The sequence below is a fragment of the Leptodactylus fuscus genome, chromosome 1, assembly GCF_031893055.1.
Source record: "Leptodactylus fuscus isolate aLepFus1 chromosome 1, aLepFus1.hap2, whole genome shotgun sequence".
NCBI lineage: Eukaryota > Metazoa > Chordata > Amphibia > Anura > Leptodactylidae > Leptodactylus > Leptodactylus fuscus.
This window is the reverse complement of record NC_134265.1, coordinates 294,767,510-294,788,333: the sequence shown is the minus strand read 5'-3', so window position 1 is coordinate 294,788,333 and position 20,824 is coordinate 294,767,510. Positions and strand designations below refer to the sequence as shown.

Sequence of the window (20,824 nt, the reverse complement as noted above, 5' to 3'; positions counted from 1 at the left end):
GGCAGGATTTGAACCCAAGACTCCAGCGCTGCAAGGCTACTGTGTAACCACTGAGCCACTGTTTTGTCCCTAAGATACTTCTGTTGTCTTAATTATACTTGTAAATATGCCGATTTTTACTGTTATATTTCACAGGCACCATATTTTGGTGGTGGTGGTGGTGGTGGGGCAGCCCCTCCACAGGCTGCTGCTGTCCGGGGATCTTATGAGCATTACCATTCAGTACTTGATCAGCTGCAGAAACCGAGGTCTACAGATGACAGAGAGGTCAAGCAAAAAGCAGAAATCCAGAACTTGGATGTAGCACTTAAGTAAGTGATTATGCAAAGTTCAGGATCCTGACCATATTAAAGAGGACCTTTCATGGGTTTGGGCACATGCAGTGTTATATACCGCTGGAAAGCCGACGGTGCGCTGAATTCAGCGCATTGTCGGCTTTCCTGATCTGTGCCCCGGGTGAAGAGCTATCGGTCCCGATACCGTAGCGCTTTACAGTCAGAAGGACGTTTCTGACACTTTGTCAGGAACGTCCTTCTGCACAGCAATGCCTATCGCGCTGTACAGTGTGAGCGGGGAGGAACGCCCCCTCCCTCTTCTCACAGTGCTCGTCCATAGATGAGTATTATCAGGAGGGGAGGGGGCGTTCCTCCCCAGTCTCAGAGCATAGCGCTATAGGCGCTGCTGTGCAGAAGGACATTCCTGACAGAGTGTCAGAAAAACCTTCTGACTGTGAAGATCTATGGTACCGGGACCAAAGCTGAAGGTGTGCTGAATTCAGCGCACCATCGGCTTTCCAGCGGTATATAACACTGCATGTGTCCAAATCCATGAAAGGTCCTCTTTAACCCATTAGAACAGTAAATGTGTCACTGCAATATCTCATTGTCACAATAATAACCCGAATGCCACAATAAATGTACTAACCAGTCCCTTAATGGTGCATACAGAGCTGCCGTCCCGGGAGAACCCTCCAATGGCCCCGTGGCTCATGCACCTTTCCCAGATGGAGATGCAGTGAAGAAGGAATTGAAAAGGTTAGAAGAGGTATCCAAACAAGCGTTTATAAACAGGTGAGTTCAACATGTATGTATTCAAGAGCCATCCTGTATATTATTATGTTATTTACCTGAAAAAGCAGTACATGTACAGTAGGGATACGTCAGGCTGTAGACTGCTGTGTCCTATATGTCTCTTTGTAGTTGGCACTGTATTTTATGATGCTCAACACAAGAAGAGGAATACTCGCGCTGTAACTATCCTGCTATATTCGAGTACTATGTAGCAATGTGTCACAGAGTTGTAGTGAAAAACTCTTTTGTCTTGAGGTGGATGTAACCACCTTATTGTTAATTTACTACTAGCTAAGAAAGAAAGGGGCCAAATATCAAAAGAGCAGAGAAGAGTCTCAACATACAAAAGAACTGCAGCAGGAGTATCGGTGGGAGCAGAAATCAAGGTCATTATGAACTCCTTTACAAGCTGTGACAGATGTTCTGGTCACTGCCCTGTGAGGGATATATCAATCAAAATGATCTTGTGGGTACTGCCACTATGCCCATGAGATTGGCGGTCCGAGCACAACCTGAATACAGAGCCTTGCTCCTACTGCAATGGTTGGGATCAGAACAAAAATTGCAATCCCGGGAAATTAACCCCGTCATTGCTGTGATGTAGCTCTGTACAAGGGAGCACTACCATACAGTGATTTTTGCCTTACATTTTTACTTACTAATTTTAGACATCGAGGATATGTTGCTGCTGAAAGAGCAAGACAAGTTGAGGAGTTCTGGCAGAGGAAGCAGGAAGCCATGCAAAACAAGGCGCGTGCAGAGGGACACATGGTATGGAACTGGGGTTATTTAGTCAATACTTAGCTATGATTTTACATTTTCATCTTTATTTTACTCGGTGTACTGTCATTTTTTTATTTATTTTTATTTATGGTTTTTTTTTTTTTTTTAATTGGAGAGAATCTTCTTAAAGAGGACCTTTCATGGTTTGGGGCACAGGCAGTTCTATATACTGCTGGAAAGCCGACAGTGCGCTGAATTCAGCGCACTGTCGGCTTTCCCGTTCTGTGCCCCGGATAAAGACCTTTCGGCCCCCGGTACCGTAGCTCTTTACAGTCAGAAGGGCGTTGCTGACAGTCAGTCAGGTACATCCTTCTCCACAGCAGCGCCTATCACGCTGTAGAGTGTGAGCGGGGAGGAACGCCCCCTCACCCTATGCTCACAGTACTCGTCCATAGATGAATATCATCAGGGGTGGAGGGGGCATTCCTCCCCACTCACACTCTACAGCGCGATAGGCGCTGCTTTGAAGAAGGACGTACCTGACAAGACTGTCAGGAACGCCCTTCTGACTGTAAAGCGCTACAGTACCGGGACCGATAGCTCTTTACCCGGGGCACAGATCGGGAAAGCCGAGAGTGTGTTTAATTTAGTGCACTGTCGGCTTTCCAGCAGTATATAGAACTGCCTGTGCCCCAGACCGTGAAAGGTCATCTTTAATGTCAGGTTTGCTTAAAGTAACTTTTTTATATACACTAATAGCAAATGCCAAAGAAGAGAGGTTGCAGCATATGAAAATCACTTTTCAGATTTTTATTTTAGCTAGTGATATCTACATTTCTTTTTATAGCTAGAGCTATAGTACATGTGAAACGCTCTGCTTTCAAATGACTCCAGATTCCTAGGTTGTATAAAACTGGAGATACAGCTACCGTGTTTTCCAAAACTAAGACAAAGTCTTAGGCCTGGTTCACATCTGCTTTCGGCCTTCCATTTAGGGAGTCTGCTTGGGGATCCCTTGAACAGAAATCTATACACATTAAAAATCAGTTCGCTTAGAAACCACATGGATCCCATAGACTATAATGGGGTCTGTGTGTTTTTCCACACAATGTCCTCACAAATCATGCGGAGAGAAAAGTACTGCAAGCAGCACTTTTCTCTCCTCATGATATGTGTGGAAAAGATACAGACCCCGTTATTGTTTATGGGGTCTGTGTGGTATCTTAGCGAACCGTTTTTTTACAGTGTATAGGTTTCCATTCGGTATTCCAGACTCCCCAAATGGAAGACCGAATGCAGATGTGGTCGTTTTTTTTTTTCGTTTTTTTTTTTTTTTCTGAATAAAGGTCTAGAACTTATTTTTTGGGGTAGGTTTTATTTTCGCTTCAGATGAATTTTGTAAAATGGTTAAGATTAGTAACCCTAACTTCCCTTCACAATTTTATGGTGCAGTGTCAGTGAGTCTTAAATAAAGATCTCTAGTCACATAAGTAGCCAAGCCCTCAGCATAGTAGCAGCCAGGAGGCGACACTCAGAAGGTGGATTTGGGAAGCAGGAGGCAGGACTCATGAGCAGATTTTGCCCTGCCGTGGTGTGAAGTAGTGAGGCGCTTGTCCAGGACAGTTGGTAGTCACCATATTCCTATTCTCCATCTATGTGACATAACCTAACGCTGGAGATGCTGACTGTAACTAGGGTTTACTTTTGGAGAAACAGGGTTTTTGAAGTGCCCCTTCGCATGTATATATTGTCAATACTGGTTGAATAGGGTACAGGCCTTTCTAGCAATGCTTAGTTATTTTTTTACAACCTATTTTATTCTATGTATAACTGTACTATGGTTAGGGTTAACATAGCATTACCAACTCATTACTGTCCTGTATATAAACAATAGATTGCTAAAAGATGAATACTATATTCAATGGTAGATCTGCGGGAAATAATATGATATGTGACGACTATATGATAATGTGTGGCTAGCTTTGGTAATACGTTGCAAAGTCTACAAATGTAGCCTAGAAATACACAGTGTAGGCGCTATTTTAAAGTGGTGTATATTATTTTAAAGGGGTTATCCCAACACTAACATATTTCATAGGAAAGGTGATAAATATATAATCGATAGGGGTTCAACTGCTGGGACCCCAATCGCTAGAGGGCGGTCTCGATCTCCATATTTTGGAGGCTATTTACAGTGTATTGGTCGGAAAAGCACCCTGCTACTCTTGACAAATTCTATGGTACAAAATACAAGTTTTGTACTCTGTATTGGTGATAAATATTTTTCTTGTTATAACCCCTTTAAGGGTAAAACAAAATGAAAAGATAGTGTTCATCCCTCTGCCTACTCTATGAGAAGACAGATGTGCTATTGTGACATCTGTCTAACATTAGTTACTGGTAAAATAATGTAAAGTTTTTATATCTCCAATCTCAATAACATGTTATTTCCATCAAGTAATATTAATAATAATATGCATAACACAACTGAATGAAGAATATTATTTCTGATTTTTGTCATCCCATTCATTTGGTTTGTATTATTTATTTTATTGCAGTGCTGGTTATTATTTTTGGTTGTAATCCTATTTCTTGGTATAAATATTATACCTTTCATATGTTCATAGCAAAAATGTATATTGCTCACACTCCAGCTCAGCTAACTGATCACAGCCATTAACCTCTTCTGTCTGTGCTGGCTTCACTGCTTATATGAAACCACCATGTCTATCTACTGTATAGTAGAGCTCATTCATTCATAGTGACGCATTCTGTATAGTTTTTTGCAGTGTTATTCATCCTCTCTTAGATGTACTATAGCAAAATCATTTTATGCATCCTAAAATTCTTTGTACCCTTTGTGTATACTACAATCTTATAGATATATTCAGATTATCCTTTAATTCTTAAAGGGGAAATCTGCCTTTTAAAAGGTTTGTCCCACATTTCTAAATATTTAATATTAATTTACGGAACATTTTAACAAAAAAATAAATTGCGTTGTTGAAATAGCAGCTGCCTATGTCTAACTATTGCTGTGACATCCATGTTATGGCACCCCCTAGTGTGTTCTTTTTGATATTGTCACAGAACGTCCACTAGGTGTTGTGATGATGCTAATGAATCGCTTGCTGTTTACTAGACAAACCAGGTGATGAGACAAAGCTACTGAGCATGTGTGACCACCAGCACTGGACACATTTACTGGACGCCCTAAGAGGGATTCAACAGAACACCAAGTTGCCATTACAAGTGTGTAACAGCAATACCTAGACATGGAATCTTTTTATACCAATTATTCTAATTGTAATGGTCTTATTTTTTTACATGATATACCAGAGTAAATTGATATTTGTTTGTGGCATAACCACATTAAAAAGCACTATATAAACAACTTAAATGGTTAAGTATCTTTGCATATACTCTTGTACTGATTTTGAGAATTGTTAAGACTTGTTATCTTCTCCATTCATGTGAATTCAGCTTGTGAATTCAGCTGCTGCCAAATACCAGTATATTGTTGCAGTTCTGATGAGTTATACAGTTAAGGTGCCTATACACATTAGACAAAAGACAGCTGAACCCACCAATTTTGGTGGGACCGGCTGACTTTGTATGGAGGTCCTGACTCTCCTCTGATGATACGTTTGTTTTCATGGTAAAGGAGTAGTGTTTGCCACCAGTTTATTCCCTATCCCAAGTAGCACATGCGGAGTGTGCTTGTGTGTGTGTGTGTGTGTGTGTGTGTGGGGGGGGGGGGGGGTTGGAAGGAATATGTGTTGGCTGAATGCTCACTCGTTCAGGTGTATGGGGGTGCCTTTATAGTTGAGCTTGCCAAGGGAAATATTTAGTACATCAATGGTTTAAGTGACACGAGAATTAATGGGATTGCCTAAGAATCACACTTTTTCATTTTTACACAGCGTAGGTAATTGTCTGACTGTGGGCCCGCTGCTGAGATCTCCATTGGTAACAAGAACAGGAGTCCCGAGTGCTCTATTTGAATGAAGAGACAATGGGAATGATGGAGACAGGCAAGCATTGTATATTGCTATCTCTGTTAGTCCATTAGAGACAGAATTGAGTAGTTGCACACACGCTGGCCCCTCACTCCGTTCCAATAGATCACACCGGTTTCTCCACAACTCCTGGACCGATGATACATTGTTATTCTGGTTCAACCCCTTTAAAATCAGTACAAGAACCGCTAACCTGTACTTGCAAAGTTACTCCACCTTTTATGTCTATTTCTAATCTGGAATTGTATTAAAAGCTGGGTTGCACTTTAAGAACTATAGCTGGTATATAACTACAGAATGAAAAAACCTAGTAGTTGAGAGATGGGACAATTGTAGGACGTAAGGAATATGTTTTATAAGCACCCTCTGATGTAGCCCCAGCCATTCTTACACTTCATACATTAAATGGTGAACAGGACGCCCTGTACAGCCTGGCAGCTATATATGGAAGCAGACCAAGCTCTGCTGGAGGAGGGAAGGCCCGGCACAAAGAAGAACAGGTAGGCCTCTCGCATGCCTGAGCCTCTTTGCAGCACCCTTGTGTCCCCGGCCATGATCATTTTCTGTCTATGCATGTTTCCTCTGGGTTATGCATAACACATAAGGGGACGCTCAAACCTGGCACTGCTTGAGATCCTGCAGTTCGTGTTGGCTGTGATTATGTTGCCACTATTAACCCAAATGTCATGTATGTTGTATTCATCCTATGTTAATCCTCCCATGCTGGAACATAACATCTGTTCTAACCATATACATATTTTCTGACATGTTTGATTTTATTAACTCTCTGCCTGTGAATGACACTTGCATCTGGACTCTAAACAATGCACTGCATATAGTTACTGCTGTATTATTATACTACTGATAAATCAATGGCTTGAGTTACAGAAACTCTGTTTGCATATATAAGCTCTTTTTTTTTTTAAAATAAATACTGCGTTACTTGAAATAGTTGAGACACATTATACCATTCGTCACTTCTAATTCTGGCCATACACATTAGATGTGTATCAGTTGAACATGACCTGAATTTTGATGATACAAACCAACCATCTAATGTGTACGGGGACTTCCTGACTCATGTCCGGGTAGATGAGGGTTGAAAAGCAGGAATTTAGTTGGCTAATGTTTGTTCTTGATAGATAAACCATTACCAAAATGTCTGTCATCTACTATCTTTCCTGTGCCTGTGCATTACACATGCACTGCACAGTCGAACCAAGTGTGCATGTGTATGAGGTAGTCAGGTGAGATAGCTGTAATGGTTTAGCTGACAGCTATATAAAGTGTATCCTCAACTTTAGCACTCTTGTTACAGCATGCTAGATATTAACTTATAGTATAGGGTGTACCTCCCACCTACAATACCGAGGTCTGTATTTGGAAATTAGCTCTTCATTTCTGCCTGGTCACAAAACCTGCACCTTCATACAGAGATCCCTTATTACCCCTGTTTCCCCGAAAATAAGTCATCCCCCGAAAGTAGCAGAGGTTTTGTTGAACTGCCTAATATAAGGCACCCCCCCCCCCCAAAAGTAAGACATCATCCAATAATAATAATCTTTCTGCGCAAAGATTATATGAAGAAAAACATTGCAGCTGGCTGAACACTGTGCACGATGTTCTGTGTGCACAGGTATGCCGGCTGCTGACACCACTGCGATACGTTGTATCCACTGTTCCCGCTGCTGTAGGATGAGCTGGGAGATGCTTGCTGTGCATACACTACGGTAAGCATCATGTGCGGCGGGGAGTCCACTCTCCCAGCTCATCCCACAGCAGCAGGAACAGTGGATACAACGTACGGTATCACAGCAGCAGCCATCTTTCCTATGCACACAGAGCACCGCATACAGCGTTCAGCCGGCTGCAATGTTTTTCTTCATACAGTCTTTGTGCAGCAAGCACATCTCAGCGTAGCGCAATGGTGGCAGCAGCACACAAAAATAAGATAAGACATCCCCTGAACATAAGACATAGCATATCTTTAGGACCAAAATTTACTATAAGAAACGGTCTTATTTTCGGGGAAACACAGTATATACAAGATTAGAGAAATCTTTGTTAGACTCATCCAGGCATTGGCCATACTATACCTCCTTTATAGACTGACTCTAAGCTGACCTCTACATTGTAAGCATCAAACCTTCTAATGTATAAATAGCAATGCTTTTTCCCTATAAAATTTCATTGTGATCTGACAGCAGTAAAGATGACTCTTTCCCCATACATTTAACGACACCATGAGATATCATTGCTCTGGAGTTTCTCCTTGTATGTCTAGGTTTGGTAGAATATACCTTCTTCATCTATTAAAGGAGTTGTCCAATTAAAGGGCTTGTCTGGGATTTTAAGAAAATGGCCTAGAAGTGCAGGTTATGTGTCACCAATGAGGACAATCTATGGCTCTATTCAGAAGACACGTTTTATATACTTTTAGTGGATGCAAAAAATGGATGCAAACAGATGGTTATTTATTTGTGTAAAAACAAACAAAAAAATCAGTTTCTGTCCTTTTTTTTGGAGGGGGGGATGGGCACAAGTATGGTATGTTGTATGTAGTATCATCGCTGCAGGACAAGTGTGGGATGTCTGTAGAAGAAAAGCAGTGAATGAGTAATGTGCAGAATTTCCTGCTCCTAGGCAATTTTCTTAAAAACCTGGACAGCCCCTTTAAACGCAGTCTGTCACCATGAAGCTTGATATGAAACCAATCACCATGTACTACCATCATACCTTTAGATAATCCAGTAGATGTGCAGTAACCTTACTAATGTGTAAAAGAGGGTCATGTGTAGTGGGGTGTACCAGAGCCTTAGGTTTTCCAACCTGAATACCGAGCCCGTGAAGACTCTAGCATGCCCCATTGCACCTGAGCCTCATTTACATGTTGATATATTTTTTTCAAGGTAATGGTGCATCTATTGCATCTAAAGGTATGATGGTGCTCAGCATAATGTCCCCTACATAATGTAATGTGGTTGGTTTGATATCAGGCTTCCCAGTGACAGACTCCCTTTATGTAATAGCCTATTATTGCATGTACTGTATACATGTAATACTGAATTTCTGCAGCAGTGACTGCTACAATGGAAATGAGCATTTGATGGAAACTTTCCTGGTGATGACAGACAAATGCCAGGGGATTCAGATGCTCACCGGCTTTATCCCTAAATGAAAACTGTCATGGTGAGATATCACTGATGTATTAGGTTTATTGGGCATGCAAGAGACAAGGATTCATAAATGCACATTACTTTGTCCATCTAGAGGTCTTTAAAGCTCTATTAGTATTACCCCAAATCCATTGCTTATCTCGTGCATTGAAAGGAGTCCACATGATATATGCAACATTATACAAGCATGGCTGCCAGTTTTTGTAAGATTGTGGTACATATATCATCTTTGTTTTTTGTGCAGGAATATTTGGCAAGGCTCAGACAAATCCGGCTCCAAAATTTCAATGAAAGACAACAGATCAAAGCTAAACTACGGGGAGAGAAGGTAGGAAAACTTTCCATTAGAGCTCAGCTCCATGCAGGACTTCTGATTTCATATAGTTACAAGGTTCACATTGTCCTTACACATTTTATTTTGGGGAGCTCTTTTAACTTCTGTGGAGGAGGTTGGTAAGTGGACCTTCATAGTCTAGGTATACAAACAGGTACCTAGGGTTTTTCCAGGAAATGATAACCTATACTATATCAAATCTGTGGTTACCGGGTACCTGGCACCTCCACTGATCAGCTGTTTGAAAAGGTCTCTTCATTTAGGGAAGTGCTGCAGCCTCTATACTGCTTGAGAATGGCCGTGTCAATCAACCAAGCACTGTGACTACTGGGAGGATGGAGAAATCAACATACACTAATAGAGAGTTATCTTCAATGCGAATGGTTTTCCCCGTTGAAAAGCTGTCATGGGAAATCTGTTTACTTTTCCCTATACATAGGTTTCTTAGTAAGTAAACCCTATAGGGCAGATTCAGTAAGCGTTTAGCCGCTTATGTGGCGTAAAATAGTTGTAAGCCTTGAGTTTGCAACTTTTTCAATGACAGTTATGTCAATTTCGCCTCTTTCCATTGTCCAAAAAAAGGGGATTGCAAGGGCATGATCTAGTTTGTGCCATTGTGCACAGATTCTTCATCATCATCATCTATGCCAACTTTTGTCATGGATCAGGCTAATCTTCCAGCAGCAAAGGGATGAAGATCGGCATACAATACCCCGATGAATCCCCACCTGTGATCTCAGCTTTACCCCAAAAACTGAGAGAAAAAAATCGTGGAAAATAACATTTTCACCAGTGGTTTAAATTTACATAGGTCTGAACCAATAGTTTTTACTTTTAAAAGAACCTTGTGAATGAAGAGAATTTTTGTATCGTGTCTTAAAGCAATAGGATGAGCAACAAAACAAGATTTGTCATATACCGTTTCATTCTAAAATGTTGGGATAAAAGCAACAAATATTAAGAAGGGTGTCTGCAATGTGGGAGTATAACAGAAGCAGAGACATGGCGGGATCTTTCAGTGTAATGGACTGAAGACATTTGAGTCCGCTTTACTAGGTGGCTTTTTAACCGGCTGCATTATAGCTGTATATATAGTGCATAATGCTGAACTGTACATGCGAATATGAAATAGCTGCTTATTGTTAAGAATAGCACTGTAAACATGGCAATAAACCCATCTGAATAAAGCATTATTGCTATTTATTCTACATTTCAGTTGATCTCATGCCATTATAGTTTTTCCGTACAGTGTGAATAGAATTGTATTTCGAGTAATAGAAATAAGTGGTTTATTCCCATGAAGAAATAGAGACATTGTTGTGAGATTATTAGAACAGTGAGAATTTCCATAATATGGCGAGTTGAAAAGAAGTATCTGTATCCTACTGATCCAAAAGACTGATAATGAAGGGTCTGAGTGGGAAAGTGGACAGATAAAAAGGTGAATACTGTGTTAGTTTCCCTCATCGGCTAGCGTGTGTTCAGAATGGCTGCTTTTCAGCACAGCCGTAGCCGGAGATGGATCGCTATTAATCTGGGCTGCAGACAGCTGTTTCTGGTTGATCAGCTCTCATCAGTGCAAAATATGGATTGATGACAATGAGCACGCTCAGACTGGTCACCTCCTCTGATGTATTGAGTTCTGTAGGATAAGAGCTCTTTGAGTCTTTGTGCTGGAAGTATTGACAAAATAGGAAAGGTTTCATGTCAAAATGTGTATATCTATCTGCACCTGCAATGTATGTTAAAAAATAAATAAAAAAAATGTTGAAAGTATGTTTTATCCCGGAACATATTAACACAAAGACATCTATGTGTATAACAATCAGTCATACAATTGGAAGCTAATGTTGACTACAATGAAAACTATATGGCTATGTAGCCCTATTCAGCTTAAAGTTGTGATGCACTGCAATTGTAGCTCTTTTGTTTGTTTGTTTGGTTTTTTTAATAAATTCTTTATTAACAAGGAGCAAAACACAACAGTAAACATAACAAGGCCGACACACCCCGGCCCCCAAAAAAAACAAAAATCAAAGTAAATCAAACATAACAGAGCGTCCAGATTGACAACACAAGAGCATGTCAAGGAGGACAAAGTCACATATTGTAGCTCTTTTATGTGATCGTCTTTGCTCCCAGAGCACGTTGGTGACTCTTGGTCACTTTTGCTCTTTATTGGGCCACTTTTAGTAGGTGTTAGTCATGCCTACCAAGAACCTCACACAAGTTCTGCCATTTTGGAGTCTCATTCAGTCTTCTTGCCACATAATTTGGCCCTTGGTGAAGTTACTCCTATCCTTACAGTTACCCATGTTTCCTGTGGGCAAGGCATGACTTTATAAGGCCCCTTACAGATGGCCTTGGATTGGCCACTCGCCGTTCCATTCAACTGAACGGCGCAGCCAGTGCACAGGCGGCACACTGATGTCAGTTCTTCCATGTCCCTAATGGCCGTAAAACTGGACAGCAATGGGACCTAGCCTGAGTTTTGCGGCCCACACACTGATCCGTCTAATACACGGTCATGTATGTGTGGGCTGATAATAAATGGGTCAGTGTGCTATGTGGGAAAACCCATATAGCATACTGAACTCGCGCACACACTCATCTGCAAGGGGCCTAAAGAACAGACTGTTCTCTTGCTGTCTAACATTTTCCACCCCTGGATGGGTGCCATTGCCAGGAGATAATTGTTGTTCATCTGTCATTGGTTTAGTAATTTCTTTTTTATCTGTTTTATTTTTTATTTTATTTTTTTTGAGCCTAAGTCAGGAATGGATTTAGGAGCTGGGAGAAATACAAGTGCTGCCTTTTATATTTCCCATTCCTTTCGAAGCCACTCTTTGTTTGGGCTAAGAAACTGGAGCAAAATTGCAGCTTTTTAGCACCATGTGGCCTCAGACTTAGTTTTTTTTCATGGCTAATATTATTGATGCCCTATCCTAAAGAAAGCTCATCAATACCAGATCGGTGGGTTTTGCACTAAACAACCTTACTGTTCAGCTGCTATCTGCATCTGATACACAAGGAATGGAGCAGGAAGCAGACAGCTCTGTTCTCTGTGTAGTGGCCAAACAAATTATTGCAGTTTAGCTCCCATTCAAATGAATAGTAGCTGATATGCAGTAACCTGGTCTGGCCACTGCACAGGAAACAGAGCTGTCTGCTTCCTGCTCCATTCTCTGTAAATTAGCTGAATTTCTGATCAGTGGAGGTCCTGGGTGCCGAAGTCCCACTGATCTGATATTGAAGACTTATCCTTAGATTAGGGCATAAATAATATTAGCCTGCAAACCCCTTTTTAAGTACCGTATATACTTGAGTATAAGCCGACCCGAGTATAAGCCTGGGGGGGGGGGGAATGCAGCAGCTACTGGAAAATTTCAAAAATTAAAATGGTCGGAGTTTTTGGGTGCAGTAGACGCTGGGGAAGGAGAGGGAGTGTTTTGGTTGTCTGCCTGCCCCTTCCCTGAGCTTGAGGACTGAGGTTTTTTATTCCCCCACTTGGAATTCAGTCTGGCTGAATATAGGGTATCTGCAGTGCTCCTATTAACCCCTTCCCAACGGAACAGGAGCACTGCAGATACCCTATATTCAGTAGACCGGGCACTGTCAGACACAGGGATACTTAATGTGTATGTGTTTCACAGTCATTTTCTACTTTTATATGTATTCCAGGGAAAGGAGGGATTTAGAACTTTTATTTACTTTATTTTTTTATTATATATTTTTTAAAGCTTCTTTTTTTCACTATTTTATGGGAGATTACCGTATATACTTTACTATTGCGGCTGATCATAGACCCCCCTCCCACCCCACCCAAGTATAACTCAAGTATAAGCCGAGGGGGGCTCTTTCAGCACAAAAACTGTGCTGAAAAATTCGGCTTATACTCTACTATATACAGTAGTTCATTTTTGGTTAAACCAGTCAAATAATTTTTTGCTATGTTGGGTCGTTCACACGTGAACAAAGGGGCGGATTTTGACAGTGGATTTCGCTTCAAAATCCGCCCCTTTACAATGGTGGTCTATGCAGACCGCCGGGTTTCTTTTTTCCACTAGTGGCGGGCTGCTGCTAGCGGAGAACAGAAGCGACATGTCCTTTCCTCAGGCGGAAGCCGCGGCATGCTAGCGGCAGCACCCTCCTGTGTCGGCTCGTTCATTTGAGCCGACATAGGAGGGGAAAACCGCGATGGTCGTGGCAGGCGGGTTTTGACCAGAAAAAGACGTGGCTCACTGCGTCAAAACCCGCGCGGGCGCCCCATGTCTGAACTTGCCCTAAGGAAGATGGTTACAGTTTTGCTTTAGTTAATACAATTGTCTGGGATTAGCAGAGTGTTTGTTTATTTTCTCCCAAAAAAGCATCAGTGCGTTGCAACAGGCATTCCAGCTCAGTACATGAATGGGAAGGGGCTCCTATGCCATAAATGCCACATAACCAAAAGTGTTGTTTCTTCATTTTAACCCTTGACAACCCCTTAATGACATTAGTTATCCACTTGTATATATGTATGTACATAATTTGTACCATTGTATTTTGTCTTGTATGAACCAGAGAGAAGGTGAGAAGGGTGCAGAAGAAGCTGAGCTAAGAAGAAAGAAAATTGAAGCTTTAAAGGTATAATGGAAGTTCACCAACCAGTCACTGTTTTTAGAAGTGCTAGCACTATAAGATTACTGACATTGGATAATGTGCAGAGCGATTTTGACCTCCATGGCCTGATTTACTGCAACCTCCATCTCAGCGTTCATTCATTAAAACTGCAATTCCAATAGACTATGATTCACTGTTTTAGAAATTGAATTCTTTGTACATAACATTTGCCTCTTGAGAGAATAATCCTCTTGTTATCCATTACATCTGCTTCTAAGGCCTTCAGCCGAAGTCTTGCTGTATGTTCCTGACATACCAGCTCAATATGTATGAAATATGATTAGAAATAGTGCGCTCGCTCAGCCTGGTTACCAGTGAATCTGAAGCATCATATCCTGTCTAGATTTGCAATCCATCCCTTCTCATAAACACTTAACAATACTTTTTTATGTCTATTTTGTCTTCGTGCATATGTTAGTCATCATGAGCTAACTCTAGACCAAGTTCATGATCTGCTTCGTATGACCTTTCTGGGTTTTTTTTTTTTTCTCTTTGGAGGCCCAAGCAAGTGCTCGAGCGGCTGTATTAAAAGAGGAGCTGGAACGAAAGAGGAGAGAAGCGGATGAGAAGGAAAAAAGAGCCTGGGACGAACATGTAAGCAATGAATAATATGACGTGAACAATACTTCTGTATAGTTATAGTGGCTCATCCTCTGTTCTTATGGACATTTAATACTATGGAGTGGATGTAGTTGAACTTTGTGGAGTGATTGATACTTTGCTTTAAAAAAAAAAAAAAAGAGAGAGAAACTTTTATTGAACATTTTGCAGTAAACATTCAAAAGCACAAAAAAGAACATATATTTGATGTCGTGTGTCATCAGGATGCAGATAACCAGGACTGGTCATAGTGGTGTGAGTACACAAGACAAGCGCGTAGAGTTCATGTTCTGAATCACATGTCCTGTGCTATAAGAGGTCACCGAGAGTCCTAAGTGAAATTGTGCAGATGGTACAAGCTTCTCTGACTAAGATATTCATAGTAGATTTTGTATATAAAGCATGTCAAGTCTTTCTGTGAGTTTTGAAAACAGACTTAACGTTTACACACTGCGGGTAATACATACTGTGAATCTGTTTCAAAATTTGCACCAAAATCCACAATGAATATCCTTCGTACAAGGGGAAGCAACCTTAAAGGTGTTCTCCCAGGAGTTACGATTACCTTAACTTATCTGGCGGACACTGGATGCGGAGGCCAATCAGCAAATGGCATGCGATGTCACTACCTGTGGTCTCTTCCTGAGGCCGGTGATTAACCTAAGCAGTTACTTGACCACTGAGGCCAATCAGCGGCTTCAGAAGTCCAGAAGAGACCCGTGATGTAGAAGGACCAGACCACGCCGGGAGGACCGCAGAGCATTGGGGCAGGTGATTATGTTTTGTTTTTTTTCACTGCCCCTGGCTGATTTAAAAGTTAAAGGGGTTGTCCAGTTTTGCCTGGACAACCCCTTTAAACATTTTGCACCCTCCACTATAGGCCACGTTCCTCTGCGCTGGCTGCAGTCACATACATTATTACATTTTACAAAGGAAGGACAAGTTCATTCCATATATTTGACGATTAATGGGCACAAGGTCTGAAGGCAGCATTTATTACATATGGCACTGCTCAGCATATGGGTCTAGATTTTTCTTAGCAGGGTTTTGAATTCTGATAAATTTTGAAGATTCAGACTGGTATTTTTTTATAATCCATAGGGTACGAAGCAAGCAGAATACAGGCTAAAACTAAGCAACTGGTTCAGAGTTTCTTTTAAAATCTAGACAATTACACTTTAGATATCTCCAGAAACTTGATAACTTGATACATTTTTGTATCCATTACTTTAGTTGGAAAGGTTAACATTCTTTGTTTTCTTGTGACTTCTTTTTTTTTAACTTTTCACAGCTCCACAAAGGATTGTGGGTAGCAGATGACATTTATAATGTTTTTCTATTTGCTGCTCTGACACAACGTAAATGTGTCTGATGGTGTTTTTTCCAGCACAGCAGTATCGCCACCTTTTGATTTCCCCAGAGATTCGTATGGTGGTGTTTGTGTTATAGTGTGTAGTAAAGTATGGGGCACTGACACTCTGACTTCATATTATGTACCCAAAGCAGACAGAAATAAACCTGTCAACTCCAGAAGCTTACATTCCGTCTTCTGTACACTACAATAGACTCATTGACATGAGAGTAGTCTTGGTGTTTTTTATGACTCTCCAGATAGCCATTAATTAAAGGCCAAAAGAAGCACTTCATAAAAAACACCTTATAAGCTGTGTATTTGTCCTGACCTTTTGCACAGCTTATATTGTCCCTGCCTTCCTTGAGCTGTTGCAAAAGAAAGTTTGAGTTAATGGCAGTAAAAAGTAAAATCATTTTCGGAAAAATTTAAAAACAAACAAACCCATCACCCTGTGGTGTTTGTTTTTTGTTTTTTTTGTTAAAGGCATTTTAAAAAAATTGTAAATACCATGGGAAAGATACAATAGTAATGGTTGCTCTCCAGCACCAAGAAACCAATAGTTAGTGTTTTTTTTGTTTGTTTTTTATGTGGATTGTGAGCCCCATATAGGTAGGGATCACAATGTACATTTTTTTTTCTCATTTAAGTATGTCTTTGTAGAATGGGAGGAAATCCATGCAAACATGGGGAGAACGTACAAACTCCTTGCAGTTGTTGCTCCTGGTGGGATTTGAACCCAGGACACAAGTGCTACAAGGCTGCAGAGCTAACCACTGAGCCACCGTGTTGCCCTGCCAATAGTTAGTGTTTGGTTTGTTTTTTTTATTATTATTATTATTGTACATAACTATCTATAATAGTGCTTATCTGATTTTCTAGAGATGAGTTATGGACACCTGAAACTTCAGCAAGAGTTGGTTTGTCACATATATTTACTACTTTTGGAGAGTAAAAAAAAAGTACCTATATGTGACTAAGGGCTCGTTCACATCTGCGCCCGGTCTCCGTTCATACAGGTTTCCGTTTCCTGCACAAAACAGACACGAAACCGGTTTGTTTTTTTTTGAACCGGACACAGTCGGACATGCAGTACTCTGTGTCCAGTTTAAAAAAAAATGTTTTCGCAGCGGAGAGCATAAAACGCTCACGGCCGGACCCGGTCTGACAGGTTTCCGTCTTGTGCATGCAAACCTGCAAACAGAGTCCAGGCACTAGTGTGAACCCAGCGTCAATGGTCGCCAGATGATTCCATTGCAGCTCAGAAGTACTTATTTTTCGTTTTCGTTATGTTTCCCTGCTCTGCATAGCACCTTTGTTTTAATGCTGACAGAGCTTGCTTTGGGTGGGATTACTAGTCTGAAAATCACTGACTATATTGTCTGCATTACCAAGTGAAAGATAAGATTTTTCATTTTACATTTATTTTATTTTTTTATTTTGCCCTAATACGTGCTTACCCTTTATCTAAAGACTGAGATGTATTAGGTCAACCATTACATAATTTTCCCATTCTCTAGTGTCAGAAAGGAAGAAATGGCAAATATGTCACATCTTGTGCTTAGTGCTGTATCAGACATTTATTAAAGGAGTGTTTCCAAAAACAGGTGAACATAGGTCACAGAATATCTTAGAAACAAGTAAAGAGGTACTTATCTTCTGAATCCCCTGTTACTCCAGTGTTTAGTCTCAGCTTCTCCCCACCAGTGTTTGTTGATGGGGCTGCATCGTTGCTGTTGCATCTTGATATCATGTGACATTTTTGCAGCAGTTGTGTCACTAAACACTGTTGCAGAGCAGCTAAGACTGCGTGCTGGGATGGTGAGGGATTTAGAAGGGAAGTATCTTTTACATTAGGTTTACACCAGTGTTTGGCACTCCGTTCTTTGGGTCCGCAGGACTTTTCTCTCTACATTTTTCAAGCGGAACGGGGAAACCCCTAAAGGAGACTGAGCGCTAGTGTGAATCTAGCCTTAGTGTGTTATTTTTTTTAAGACTTTACCTGCTTATACCTAAAACCAGACCCCTTTAAATAATAATATCTGCTGTTTTAAAGAGGACCTGTCCCTTCTTCTGACTGCTGAAGTCTGTATTGGGTATTACCTGTATTACTCATGAAAGAAAATTTCTGGAGCATCTTTTGTCGTAACTCTACATTGTGACGTTCCTCTGTTATTCCTCCTAAACAATGATAAATTTATTGACAACAGGGTGTTACTACCCCCTTTGCAAAATTGTATGCCCCAATTTCTTCATAGATTTTATAGCAGGATTAACAGTGGAATAGTACAACACAGAGTTATAAAAAAAAAAAAAAAAGTTTCAGAATTGTTTTTGTGGTTAATACAAGTATATACTAAAATAGACATGTCAGGAGAGTCTGTAGATCCTCTTCAAATCTGATAGTGGTCTCCAGTAATCTGTTAGTTTATAATGTATTACACAGTTAATAGATCCAGTTATACCGATCTATGTATGCCAGTTGTCTGGAGCAAAAATGTTTTATGTTTATGTGTTTTAGCTCCAATTCTCTATTTTTTCCCATGTCTGCTAGTTCATATTGAAGGCGGCAAGGAATGGGGTGGCCTTCTCAGATTGATTCATACTTACCTCAGAAAACTACCATTAATAATGCCTGGAATTGACTAGCTGGTGCACATTTTTAGTTCCTGGCAAATGGAACTGATGCGCTAAATTTCTGAAGAGGTATACACTTATTAATAAAAGTTGTCAAAATGACCAGTATTACAATTCAAAGAAAAACCAAGGTATTCATGCTCCATTAGATGTTCCAGAAGACGACGCCAGTTGTACAATATCCATCCAGTGTAAATAAATTTATTGTATTTATAGGTGTGTTTTGTTACAGGACATTGATATTAGTTTATATTCCGTCAGCCATTATGACCTTTCACCTGTACCACATGGCTGCCAGTGTGTGTAGGTATAAATAGAATACCTAGCTAGAGTGAAGTCTCGGGAAGGGATTTTACCCCAAAACATGAATACCTTGGGTTTTTATTACAATTCAATACTGATCATTTCTGCATGTCTCTGGCCTGGATTATCCATGGCAAGATTCCTAGGATAGCGGCTCCCTGAGGAGATCCTTTGCCAAATAAGTGCATATAGCTGATGTGGTTGACACGACCACAAAGGGAACAGTTTTACACAGACTTCAGGGATATCTCAATCTACTTTTCTCTACCCACTTTAAGGTCCCACACAAAGGGGCCTTTTTGTGTTTTTTGTATTGTAGGTGTCTTCGTCTCTTGATTAATAAATTTGGACATCTTATGCTAGGGCAGCTGCCGATTTAAGTTTAAGGCCCCACGGGCCGTAATCGCAGCGCTAAAGCGCTGCAGAAAGAACTGCTGAGTTAACGCATTGCGGTTCTTTCCGCAGCGCTTTTAAGAGAAAGTTCACAGAGTTTTCCTCTGCGGACTTTCTCTTAACATACAGAAATCACTGAACTTAGACAGCCATAAAGATAAGAACATGGGAACTGTTTACGTGTATATACCAATAAGCCTCTTCCCACCTCCTTCCTGTAATCCTATCCCTATGTGTCCTGTTGTACATAAATATGCAGCCTTAAGAAATTGTTTTTAGTTATATCTGAAGAAGAAGCCGGGAGCTTCGAAACGTTATAATCTGTCATCATTATGAGTTAGCCATTAAAAAAGGTATCACCTACTGAAGACTTTCAAGTTTTTTTTGGTTTTTTTTATGGCTATGGGAAAGCCGCTGGCGTTTCCGTAGATATTATTGACATGCTGCGATTTGCAAAGCCACAACAGCTTTGCAAATCGCATCGTGTCCGCACTGTCTTTTTTTCCGCAAAATGGGCATGGAATTCACATGAATCCCATCCCCTTTGCTTGCACTGTACAACGCCGCAATTTTTCCCGCAGCGTCTCCGCTGCGGGCAAATCGTGGCGTTTACGTCCCGTGGGGCCCCAGCCTAAGAGTGTCTTACTAAACACATCTTAGTAAATCTACCCACTGCCTTCCATTGTTGAGACTTTCCTCTGCAGTAGGACTTGACTGCATTGGGTTTGCTGCCTGGAACTCTTGGGGAATTTTTCTTAAGATCCTGAGCCCGGAGATATTAAATATTTAGATTTTAGGCCTTTCCATTTCATGCTGTGTAGCTTCTTTTATGCTGTTAGAGTACATCCTGTGTTATGTTCAGATTCATTCAGCTTCTTTTTTGAGTGCTACTTACCATAGCGCTGTAATAAAGGTAACGTGTTATTATCATTCTCATCCAGTAATATAATTTTTGTAAGCTTCTTAAACCTCAATATCTGCTAACCATACCATATGTATTATCTACATGCCAGGTGAGATGACTTGGTCCTTTATGCATGGAATGTTCCCTATTACAAGTATGCAGTATGTGATGAGACCGTGTTATTCGTCACATTTGTATCTGTCACCATTAGAAAACATTCTATCACCTGCAGCCAGCAATTCTCATCCTTGGTGAAAGGTTAATTGTGCCCGTAGCCGGGTGTCAGGGGCGGCTCCCGTGTGGTCTCCCAGGTGCACGTATTCATGTCTGCATGTTTATGTGACATGTTGAGATGCAGAACACATAACGTCTCCTCTTTACACATACACCCATAATGTAAGCTTGTAACTTAACTTAATGTGCACTTTATATGAAGCTGCTGGGCTTTCTCCAGGGCTTTATGGGAAGTAAATACACAAGGTAATGTCCTAATGTACAAAACGCCAGCCGATCTCACAGCCGGCATTCAGTGATCACAGCTCTATAGGATGTGAAGACTACAAATTCTCTTCTACGTTTCAGCCTTTTAGCGCACGCATTCCATTTTATATTGTTCTGCAGACTATAATGGAAATGCAGATGTGAGAGCAGATAA

General features: G+C 40.8%; 1 protein-coding gene across 1 annotated transcript in view; it reads left to right on the top strand.

The window, feature by feature from the left end:
- The window catches only part of NEK1 (NIMA related kinase 1), an 81,679-nt gene that overhangs the window by 27,091 nt on the left and 33,764 nt on the right, over positions 1-20,824 (top strand). Inside the window, exons 15-21 of the mRNA XM_075258165.1 lie at positions 136-311; positions 948-1,070; positions 1,739-1,841; positions 6,229-6,312; positions 9,233-9,316; positions 13,883-13,945; positions 14,480-14,575. Coding sequence (XP_075114266.1) covers positions 136-311; positions 948-1,070; positions 1,739-1,841; positions 6,229-6,312; positions 9,233-9,316; positions 13,883-13,945; positions 14,480-14,575 — 729 coding nt within the window. The remainder of the gene's footprint in view (positions 1-135; positions 312-947; positions 1,071-1,738; positions 1,842-6,228; positions 6,313-9,232; positions 9,317-13,882; positions 13,946-14,479; positions 14,576-20,824) is intronic.